At 40.6% G+C, this 12,587-nt stretch overlaps 1 protein-coding gene across 1 annotated transcript in view; it reads left to right on the forward strand.

Annotated features, from left to right (window-relative positions):
* tenm1 (teneurin transmembrane protein 1) overlaps nt 1–12,587 on the forward strand; it is a 163,722-nt gene that overhangs the window by 51,207 nt on the left and 99,928 nt on the right. Inside the window, exon 5 of the mRNA XM_079352768.1 lies at nt 3,133–3,371. Coding sequence (XP_079208894.1) covers nt 3,133–3,371 — 239 coding nt within the window. The remainder of the gene's footprint in view (nt 1–3,132; nt 3,372–12,587) is intronic.

Raw genomic sequence — 12,587 nt, forward strand, 5'->3', positions numbered from 1 at the left:
CCCCCCATCTGACTCACAGCCTTCAGCAGATGTTAGATGGGTGGATGCAGAGAGGAGAGCCGGTATACCAGGAGAGATGGATGTCATCTGTCTTTCATGTTAACCACAGCCACAGGGCCACATCATAGACAGAGAAAGAGAGAAAAACACAGAAACAAAGTGGGGGGTGGGGCGGGGTCCAAGTAAAGTAAGTACCGGTAACTAAAACGCACAGACAACATACCTATCTGGCCCCAAACTAGGTCTATAGCTGACTGCTTATAAAAAAAATTATTAAAATAAAATAAAATGAAATGCTGAGATTTACTTGTGCACCAAAATTGTTGTTTCTTTCTAATCCATTTCCCAGTTTGAATAAAACGTAAGTCTTTTTGTATTGCTCTTAAACCTGCTTTGCCTAATGTCAAGCACATTAAATTGCCTCTTTGTTTAAAAAGTCCTACAGAAAAACACTTGCCTTGTCTAACCTTGAAATAAATTTGTCCGTTCCCTATGCAAATCACTATGTTCCAAGAATTTTCATGTGATTTGCATGACAAAAGTGCCACTGTCGGCTTTCCCCTCTCGTGCATCATGGTACCAAAACTTACTTTACAGAAAATTCTTGAAACCCTCAGACCAATGGCACAATTTAGTTCTCCTTTTAAGGCAACATCCATCTTCAAGGCTGAATATGAAGCTAAATGACTTGAGAAGATGGATGTGTTTTTGCCGTGTATGAGGGTAAATGGATGAGGAACAGGGCGGGTGCTGTCTGGTGTCCTAAGACAGTGTCAGTCTGCTGTCTGGCCCCGCTTTAATGGCCTGTCCTCTGAGGGCTCTTCAGAGACCGCCTTCCAACCAGCAGCCTGTGACCTCACAACCTCCGTGCACGGACAGAATAACACTCTGGCAAGTCGCATGTCTTTCTCCACATATCGCACTCATAGCCGGTATTAACCCTCAGAGAGCGTGTGGTAACCTGGGGCAATCATTGCTGCCGGAGAACTCCAGGAGCTCCAGGATATGTTTTTGTCATAGAAAATGCATACACACTGCAGAGAGGGGAAAAAAAACAATGATTCATCCATGTTCTTTACATTATTTATTTTTTTTTACCTCAGCTGTTTTCTCCAGTATAACCATTCTTTGTTTCGCTGCCACACCAGCAGCCTTTGTTCATTTTCTGATGGAAGTCAGTGCGACCGGAACAAGCTGCAACGGCTTCTAATTGCCTTCCAAGATTCACTTTTCCAAATTGCATAATTTCCAAGCCCCCTCATCTCTACTTCCTCATCTGACACCCTCCAACTGCCTCCATTATCCAAACACAGTATAGATGAAATGCTACCTCCATTAATTGCCCCTCAGCTGATTCTCGTATCATCATCCACCATCGACGTTCTCTTTTTTTTTTTTATCATGAAAATGAACCTCATCTTGGTTTAACTAATACACCCGTATAACTTAAGTAGTCGCTTTGATGAGTCAAAAAAAGGAATAGGTGAGTCATTGATCTTTGGCTGCCAGGCTTTTTCATTCTCTTTCATTCCAGTGCTGCTCTGCATTACAGTCTCTGCTCATAATGTTGCACCAGAGAAGCACTTTGTCAAATTTGGGCTCCCTCACTGCTGAAGGACTCGGAATAGAAAAGCTTCTGCTTAGCTTCTGCTGCCAATGCAGTATCTTCAGCGTGTTGCGGGTGTGTCACGCAGCAGCTTGTGGCAGCATTATTTTCTATTGTTTAACTGGTTGTATAGTTCACTTAATGATAATAATGTCTCTGTTTTACATTTGTCGAGAGTTTTTTTTGAGAGAATTTATAGAAGAGCATAATTTAAATTGCGAGAGGAATAAGCTCTCAGGGACTTTCTTTAACTACTTTCTTTCTTGATTTGAGCTTCTAGATGAATCTTTCATGAAGCATTACTTGCAAGTTTTAAAGACCACTTAAATTAAAAGCACACAAATGCAGACAAACATGTTGGATATTAAAGGTTTAACTGAATTACTTAGTTCTTGACATTACTGAAAGCTTTTAGGACTGTGAGTTTTGGAAGGGCTGTATCTTTACAGCTTGGCAAAGTGGAACAGCCTGTCATGTGTGTGATATGTGAATCCTGAGCCAGACTTTGTGCGTCATTTAAAAAAACCCCCCCAAAAAAACAGGAGTGGGGTCTTCTCTAAAATCCCACACCTTGGGGGCCCTTTAAATGAGTTTCAGTCAGGCGTACTTCAGAGTGGGAATGAATTCCACCGAGTGCAGATTTGCATAAATAGAAACAGAATAGGGTAGCAGATACCTAGGAAAAGATGATGTGTGTGCAAGCTAAGCTAATTGGTGAAGGATTGAAACACCTTCCCAGTTCTGTACGGTGACTGTGAATGTTATAATAAGTTAAAATCTGCTTTATAACGACAGAAACAGTAGTCCCAGAGTGACAGGTATTTTGTGGAAGGGGCTCCCATAAACCGAGGACAGCAATTAGCTAAAACTGAAACCTGCAAAATGTGTTATCACAACCAAGGAGTTCTGCGTCTGCCCAAAATGCTCTACACAGGACTTCATGTTCATACTTAACATTTAAAACATCAGGGGTGGTGTCACTACACTAGGTTCTATAATAGCAGAAAGCATTAAAAGGAAGAAAGTAATGCACTGAGTATTTATCTGCTTTGATATGAGCTCCGACGAGCTCGATACCCACAGTAATAATAGAGATAGATTCCCAAGGCCAAGTGCATCAATAACTAGTTTGTGTGGGTGAGGTTAATTGTGTAAAAAAGAAATTCCATTTGTATCTCGGACTTCCAATCGTATTATAAAGCCAAGGGCAGCATGTCTGCGTCCTCTTTGCTGGATTTGGGGAAAGTGTACAACATATGTAATTATGCATATCTACCAAAAACATGATCAAGTGTTGGAAATAAAAAAAACATTAACAAGAAGGTTCAACAGCCTTCCTCTTCTGTCCAAATCAGGAATTAATTATTTCAACAAGCACTAAGGACTCCAGTCAGCAAATCATCCACACTGTAAGATATGTATTGGACATATAAAATATTAACAGGGGTAGGAACAGTAGCTCATGGTCGGGGCTAACTTAACAGTCATGTGCAAGGTTTTGAAAGGGCTTTGTGTTTCTTCCACAGACACTTCCTGTTCAAGCAGGGCTCTGGTTCATCAGCTCTCCTGTCTGGGGCCGGGCAGGGTTACCCCCTGACATCTGGGACTGTGTACTCTCCTCCACCCCGGCCTCTGCCTCGCAGCAGCGTGACCAGACCACTGTTTACCTTCAACAAGCCTCACCGCTGCTGCAACTGGAAGTGTACAGCCCTGTCTGCGTCGCTGCTTACTCTCACCCTCGCCCTGTTGCTCACATACGTCATCGGTGAGTTACGGTTCACAAGAACTGTCCAGACCACAAGTTTGTCAGACAACTCCCATTGTTGCTTTTGTTGGTGCTGATTTTATTTAAAGAATGTTGGTTTTCAAAACACAGTAGATTGTAAGATGGGCCAAGGAACTGGAAGGCTGGACGAGAGACTGCCTCATTAATAAAAAAAGAAAGAAAAGGAATCAATAGAAAATACAGGCACAGCCGAGCAGTGTGTTTTACACAAACAAGCTGTTGTAGGCATCAAAGGTTGATACCTACAACACTAAAAGAAGGAAAGAGGAAAGAGCAGGTTATGTATTCTAAATATAACTCTTTAGACTGAAAGTTATAAAACCAATAACTCACCTTAACTCAGTCACCTGTTTCTGTCTCTCTAACACACCCACAAGTATACAACACACAACACCCTTTACCCCTCTGTCAGTGTGATTTTAAATTTTAACATCTAAGATTGTTTTGACTTATGGACTTAGTTTATTAAAAAAAATGATGACAGTTTTTTTGTTGTTGATTTGAACATATTGGTCTTATTTTTTCAAGTTCAGGCCTTGTGCTCAAACACTGATTCATATTTGTTTAAAATCACATTAGTGACAGTTTTGGTTCTGAATACTTGCACCTGCTCTTTGAGAACTCCAGATGAATCTATTATAGTTCTGACACTGTGTCGATCAATGACAGTTTTCATGATTGGTATTCATTTCGAGATTATTAAACATAATCTGGATCAAGAGAGTTATTAGAGTCATTCCTCCATTTTTGATAGATGTTCAGCAGAGTTTTCAAAATCACAAACAAATTCATGTATCGATCCCTGTGATTGCGTCCATGTCCCTGTTCCTTCTCAACCTTGGCCCGTCGCTCAACCTCAACACATCGCCCCAAAGTGCAGATATCACAACCCTCCACCCAGCCGCTTCATTTCCTTCCTATGGTGGTGCTCAAGGTCACACTTGGGCAGACAGGGGGTTCACATTAATCACACACACACACACACACACATCACAGACGGGACATCACACGCACACTGGCGAATCCATGCAGATTAATCCCCAGGCTGAACCATGCTATTCCATTAATGTCCCGGCCTCGGTAATTAGTGCATTAGTGAGGAGTGTGAGTGATGACTTGGAGACGACATCACCTTTTAATTGGTGTCATGCTCCAGTCCTGCTTGGCAATGATCGATCTGCATGTTGACATTACCATGGCAACTCTACCAAGACTTATGGGATGTAGGCACAGATGATATGTTAGCCTGTAAATCAAAGATATTCTAATGGCGAGATTAAAGCGGTCATGGACTTAGTGTCTTTGTCTAGGGGGAGAGGTTGAGACACGGGCCATGAGATGATTAGGTTCCCTCATTACATAATGATTCAGTCATTTTAATGAATTAATTAACAGCCATGCACAAAAAAAGGGTTCTCCTCCAGTAGTTTGGCACTGTTTCATCTTCATCAAATAATATCCATGTTTACTTTCTCTGTGTTTACTGATTTTGTGAGTGTGTGTGTGTGTGTGTGTGTGTATGTCCCATTAAAATAGGTTCTTATTGAAGATTAATTATTATTATCATAGGAATTACAATAAGAAACAGAATAAATAATATCCAGTGTTTAATATATGATAATGAATGATCCTTAATTCCAAATATAATCAGCTCCTTCAGGGGATTCGACTGTGCCCGGGCGGTTGTGCATATTTATTGTTATTGTTTTATTGAAGAGGCTTCTTTGTGGATTATTTTTTTTTTTTTTTTGGTGGATTTTGACTTTCCTTTCTTTTCTCATGTCCATTACATCAGTCAATAACTTGATTAGTGATATAAAAAAGAACAATGTTAAAAAAAAAAAATCTCTTTGCTTACAACTGCCGCTAACTCTCAGACTAAAAGAATGATTGGTTGATATTTTATGAATGAAATGATTATGGATAAAAAAAAGTAAATTATGAAAAGATACCAATGGTAAAATAGTCCTCATCGAGAGCCTTATGTATTTGCATCAATGCTCAATGTATGTTTTTTACCCTGCAGTAGGTGACTTCTGTGTGTAATGTATGTCAGCGTGATTCTGCACACGCTGCCAACTTCAGTGAAAAAAAACAAAACATATTCCTTTATGATCGTGCCAAGCTGGATTCCAACATTTCACATTGCTGGACATGCTTCCCCCTCTTGGTGGAAGCCATTTTTAACACAGCTGTTATTTTTGGCTGAATCTTCATCTTTACTCACGATGCCCAGCCATAACTGTGCACTTCCTGCTGCATGGAGCGGCATGTTACTGCGCAGGGAAACTGATCTCACATGCTAAGTGAAGGCACAGATTGAACCAGGAGTGAACCAGCAAGGTCCGTGCAGCAGATCCTCATGAACCTCCTAATATTAGATCTTGAAATTGCTCATTTGTAGCAAATCCTCTTACATCGACAGTTTGGAACAAGTGTTCAATATCCACCTTAAATGACTGTCAGACTTTAAAGCTCTTTGTGAGTAATAAGACTTGTTTATTGATTTGGGTTGGGGGGGGGGGGGGGGAGTCACCCAGCAAATAATGAGGCAATAATATTAAGTCTCAAATTAAGGTTTTAAATTAGCACAACAATAGGACGATGCATGATTGCAGAGATAACGCTGTGCCTAAGTGATTGCTGCGTATGCCCCCTGTTGTTATTAGCTAAGGCAGGCCTCCTCTCTGTCTTTACTGCCCTCTTTCCTCTCTTCCCGTACCCCCTGGTGTTTCAGGGGCTGCGAATAGCTTTGTTAATTTGTTTATCTCCCTATGTACCCCTCCCTCATGCAGTCGTAGCTTGTTATTAAGCACAACACGGCCATCAGATATGAGCAGCAGGCATTATGATAGCGAATGGGGCATTTAAGGAGAGATAGAGGACAGATTAAGATTGCATCTGTAATCTTGAAGAATATTGCTTCTGACAACACTACCAGTAACTCGTTTTCTATTCTAAGCCCCATTTAGGTTCTGCCCCCATAAAAACCTACGTACTATTGTTTTATCACGCTGTCAAAAAAGGCTAATTAGAGTGTTTTCTGCATTAATGAATGTCTTGCTGATTTAAACAGTTACAACGCTCGGTTGTTGAATCCAATCTGAGATGAGGGCGCGATGTGTCGGTTCTGAAGGATAATCATCTCTATGGCAACAGGAAGAAGCTTTTGACGCACGCGAAATGAGCAAGTCAGTGGCACCCTGCAATCAAATGATCACCTCTAAATCACATTTCAGCACACACAGCAACACAGACAGTGTAGACTTAAAGCTAGGCTTCTGTGTATCTGCAGCATGAACTGCTTCAGGGGACCTGGTGGTTCCACAAAGAACCAAATGACTCATTAGTGGCTTATAAGTTCATTATTTTCACACAGGCTTCCTTCAGTAAATCTGCTTTCACTGTTTGATGGCAATTCAGAAGCATCTGCCTCTGAAATTAGCCATAATTCACAGGGGTCAGACTCAGTACAGTCTCCAATTGAACCCAAACAAAGACAGATGGTGTCTCTGGCTGTTTATTATAGCTACAAACTACTGATTATTATTATCTATAAATCTGCAGAGAATGTTCTTTTTGGTTCTCTAATGATCATGATGCCTTCTTATCGCTTTTGTTGGCAACAAAAGATATTCAGTTATAGGAATACTCAAAGACAAAAAATGTCTATTAGATAAGAAGCAACAAATAATAGACATTTTAGTAAATCGAATGAGGCGAGTGCTGCACAGGGTAAGAAAATAGAACAATGATGTGAAGAAAGGAGACGGGGCAGAGGTTAAATAGCAAATAAATAAATGACAGTGCAGGTTATTTGCAAAAAAGAGTTCATGGTAAGAAAAATTGGCAGACTAAACTGGAAAATCTAAGGCACTTTGAGGCAGCATAAAAATCCTTTATTGAACAGAGATGTCTGCACGTTTCTACTCCCATGAGTTTGTTCAGCCAGTTTTTCATTTTGAATTCAGTTTGAAACTCTTTTATGATATGCAATAGACGTATCTAGTTAATGATTTACAGATATAATAAAGACTAACATGTAGCAAACCTTAGAGACAAATAAAGCTACTTTATATTTTCAAAATGGGCATAGATTGATTGATAAATTAACAGACTTATAGAAAATAAAACATACGATAGTGCTGAAATATATTTTCTGATTAAACTATTAAACTCAAAAGAATGTGATCAATAAACCTATTGGGTGAGTTTTGAAATATCTTTGTCAAAAATGTTCAGTTTTTTTGTGTCCTGGTGTTAATGTTTTACTCTTCAAGATCATTATACACTCATTTATATAAATATGGGCTTTCTGAAGCTAATTTTAAAATCCAAATAATAGATTGATTTTGTAAATAACAACTGCAGCTCTGATCAAACCAAACCCTCTTGAAAAATCATCACTCCCCCTTGATTTGGATTTGTCCTTCAAATGTCCTAGTAGGCCTTGTTCGTCTCGGCTTCAGGCAGATTACAGCTTATCTGTTCTCCACTTTATTGACCAGCCTGACTTACAAGTAAAACAAACAATGGTAGAGTTTATAAGTCAGCCACACACAAAAGACCAAGCAGACATCTACTTATACTTAATGATGTCATTAGTCATTGAAGATAGGTCAACTGATTAGACAATATAAATGTATGGAGACTACAGAGCATTTTTGTAAAATACATCGTTTTCTATTATAGTCATGTCGGTTTCCTTTTCTTGCTCAGTACCTGACAAAAGAAAAAAAGGAGGTACACTGAAAGACAGCCAACTCAATCACCATGTTTTTTTAGTGCTCAGATAATGAACCACAACGTGCAGACTTTAAATAAGTGTCATTTTGTAAAAACTAAAGGTAGTGACAAAATCATATTAGCAAATAATATGAATTGTTTTACCTCCTACTGTTGTTATATTATATCTGCAGGAGTCAAAATATGTGGTGTCACTACACAAGCCATTTTACATGATGGGAAATGATGCCCAATAATTTCTTCGTCTATCAGCTGTTTAATCTGCTTGTCACATTATGACAGCACAGAAGAGACCGTGTGAAGTCTGGTGTTAAAGCCTCTGGTAACCTTTGCTTGATAATCTGGCCAAAGTGCATTAATTGGTTAATGACAGTGATGGATTATCATGCTGCTCATTTGCAGATACAGCCAATAGTTTTGATCATATTTAATGTGTTAAATGGAGTCCAAAGGCTTATATAGGCTAGAAAAGATTATCTTTTCAGACGGCTAATAAAGTTACTAAAGCACAGCTAGGACTACTTACGACTTCTTCTTTTTTTAAGTAAGCGTTTCCAAAAGTTGCAGGTAGCTTTTAATGGCTTATTATTAACACCTTCATTTGAGCCATTGTTTCACTGTTTATGAATTATTATATTAACTAATATCAGCTGTCTTAAAATAAATCTGCATAGACCGAAAATCCCCATAAAATACATTTGAATTCCCCCCTCCCATTTTTGATCAGTGTAGCCCCACAGTAAACCCTCCTTCAGATGCCAGTTGTCCCTAAAATAAAGCAGCTAAATGCAGGAGAGATAAGAGAATACAAGAGGAGGCTGACTTGTGTTCCTCTCTGACTAAAGGTGAGAAGGTGAGTTGCCAAAGATAGGCTACATAATATATGTCTCTCTCTTGTAAGCTCGCAGTGATACTCCAAAGTTGTTTGTGGCCCTTTTTTTGATGACTGTGGCAATCGTTTTCACTTCAGCTTACGTGTATTTTTGAAACACCGGCTAACAGCTGTTTGAAAAAGCATAAAAGAGACGGTAAAAAAAACTATATCTTAATGAGTTTTAAAGCTCTTCCAGTAAAAAGCATGGGGGGTCACAACGGAAAAAGATTGAGACCATTGATTAGTGGTACAGTAAAGTGTCTCTCAGAAATGCAGTTTCTTTATGATTCAGTCGTACTGCTGGTCGCTCGACTGAACCTGACTCTAAACCTGCATAAGTAGCAGCTGTTACAGTATGTGAACAGGGGAGCTGTATCTGAAGAAAGTAGCCTACCCAAAGAAAGTAGCTGATGCCAGCTCCAAAAGTTGCTAAAGTAAATGATAAGGATATTTTTTCTTTGAGTTGTAAGGTGAATGAAGTCTCTGTCACAAAATGACTACGTTTCTCAAAGTTGTAGTGACCTGGAAAAGAGCAGAGTAGCGTGCAGTAAATTGGATCAGGCGTAGGTTTCTAAGCAACAAACGACACAACTGGTAAAAAAAAACCAAAAAAAAAACCTAATCCTAATTACTGATAAAAATAATTATTTCAAAAGATGGTGTGTGCAGCCTCTTCAGTCAGAAATGTTTCAATACATGGTTTTAAGAGTTTATATTGTGTTTTTCAAACGTGAGTTTCAGTTCATTTCTAATATGCAAAGCAATTAAGAAAGTATGCCAACAGAAAGTCATGGCATAACACGGGTTGGCCTCATTTTTAAAATATACTGTTGAAAAAAGGACAAAGAGGCAAAGACTCTGAACAAACTCATGTAATAGCAGAGACATGCTTAAAAATAAAATGATACTGAGAGTCTGAATAGGAAAAGCCCACAAGCGCTAATTCATTCTGTGCAGAAGAGCTACTTTTTCACCAGCCTGAACGTGTTCCCCAGGCGGTCACACATACAGCACTCTGCAGACATGCTATGTGAAATATTGTTTCACTGAGTAGGATGAAAATGCTTTAAAACATTTTGAACATTATGTAACATCAGGTCCTGATGCTATGTGGTACATAGCTATATATAGCACAAAAGTCAACAAGCAAATTGATGTAATGGCAATTGCAGTGCATTCAAAAACCTGTACAACTTTGTGCGTTAATAATAACGTCAGTGGAGGGAACAGTCTGTAGAGTGGGGTTTACAGTCTGTTGTGATGGCAGGTGGTGGGCAGGAGGCCAGAGCCGTATGTGTACGGCGGTAAAGTCGGAGGGTCAGCTGAGTCTGGTGATGGCTGTCTGGATGAAGCTGTTGAAGTGTTGAGTCGGCCGGGCCATAATGAAACGTTACGTCCTCCCTAAGGAAAGTTTTTGAACAGGTGGTCTGTTTGTCTGGGATCAGCTGCTATCCTCTTCATTGTGCAGCTCTGTCAAGAAGGGCAACTGGCAACCAATTATCCTCTCAGCAATGCTGAGTGGGTAAGATTGGCTGTTACAGCTTGTTTCCAGTCGGGCCTGGAAACTAGAACCCTTTCTATTAGGAGGGTTCTGGCTCAGCACAGTTCGGTTGGACACAAAAACGCTGTCACACGCAGTGACTAAATCGCAGTCCAGAAACGCTGCCGTGTTCGAAATCGTGAATTGGCATTGTTTGCTTTGTCTAAACAGATGTTTGTAATCTGGTCCATAATTATAGCTCACACTGAGAGGGCTTTCACCTTAGAGCCACTATGTGTGTCTGCATCGATGCATTTTAGGATGTGCACACTTACAGCTTGTCTTTTTTCTTTTAAACCTCGGCACAATATTTGGTTATTTGACAGTTTTTACTTCAGATTTTTTAAGATGAATCTGCCTGTTTTTTTGTTGTTGTTTTTCTTGGAAGAAAATCTGTGGTTTTCTGTTTTTTTTTTATTTTTATTTTTATGGGGGCCTTTTCAGAGCTTCTCAGTGGTTCATTGCCATGTTGGTGTTGTACCAGGGAAAGAAAACCTGTTTGGTGCATGGGAACTGACTGCAAGTAGAAGTTAGTGTCAATGCTCAGTATATTGCTAAACCCAGTAATCCTGCATACATGCTTGTATGTTAAATTGTATTTTTGTGTAAAACCTGTGCATGTGTGTCAATGCATGTGGGACTTCAAGATCAGAATTGTGTGTGTGTGTGTGTGTGTGTGTGTGTGTGTGTGTGTGTGTATGTGTGTGTGTGTGTGTTCGTGTTCTCCTGAGCCTCAGCTTCATTCAGCCAGCTGCTTCATGCCTCATTGGGGTCCGTATTGATTGGTCCAGTTTCTCTTTGTTTTCAGTCCTCTATTTTGGTCGTCTGATGCAGCTCTTAGAAACCCGCTGGCCTTTGTTAAAACAGCCCTAACAGCTTCAGAGGCTTTTGGTAAAATTGCCTTAAATGGCCAGACAGACTGTGGTCAGAAAGCTCTGAATGACGAGAGAGCCCTTTGGTAAAATGTCTCCAGAAGGTCAGAGAGGCTGCAATGAAATAGCCTCAATAGCTCCAATAGTTCACCAGGAGAGACAAGCTCTCGTTTATGCAGACGTGCACAGAAACCGGCACTCTTCCTTTTCCCCTTCTCATCCTCTCTGTGACACGCACGCACAAATGCAGTCACACATCCACGCACAAGCACCAAGGGATTGAGCTTTACGTGACTGTGAGCAGCAGTTAAGAGTTCCTGTTTGTCTGCAGTGTTTCAGCTCTCAGTGGTGGTTGATGGTGTTTGCCCAAGGGGCTTCCAACATGGCACGGATCCCCAGCTCATTTAACACTATTCTGTCTGTTGTAACATGACTCAGCTTTCAGAAAAAGGACCAGCTCAGTAAGACAGCGAGTGGGAGACAGACAGGGAGAGAGGACAACTCTGACAGAACGGGAGAGGGGGCGTGATTAGGAATGAAAGAACAACAGAGGAATTGCGTGAAGCAAGAATGCTGTGATCTGTTGGACTTGGTGTACCGTCGCCACCGTGACTAACTAGATGACAGCGAGAGCGAGTTTCTACTGGTAAATAAACACCAGGATATACCGCAAATCTCATCATTTTGAGGTGTGAGAAGTGTGTCCCCGCCTCCGCTTTGCCTTTATCCCTCTTTCTCCTCATTTTTATCCTTTCATCCAAACGAGACTTCCACATGAACAAGGTCACACGGATGATGATGAGTCCCCGGGTTTACACCAGTGGATGCGGCGCCAGTGAGGCTCCGCGTCTCGTCGCAAACGCTGCCACTCGCACAAGCAAATGTCAGCAGACACACACTCACAGTCGCACACACGCAAACATACACACTTAAACAATCATGACAGTTGTATTAGTAGCTTTCAAGAGGTCGGTGGAGGGGAGTAAGAAAAACACTTTAGCACCTCTTGTCTGTCAGAGTGGAGCGAGGGGCCGACAGGCGAGCAGGCAGGAGGGCAGACAGACCCCCCAGCTCTCAGTCTCTACTCCAACGTTGACTTAGACACAGATGGCTCTGAAGTCTCTCTCCTTCACTCTCCTTCACACTTGTTTTCCCCATTTGTC

The sequence above is a fragment of the Symphodus melops genome (genome assembly GCF_947650265.1).
Source record: "Symphodus melops genome assembly, chromosome: 9".
NCBI classification, from domain to species: Eukaryota; Metazoa; Chordata; class Actinopteri; order Labriformes; family Labridae; genus Symphodus; species Symphodus melops.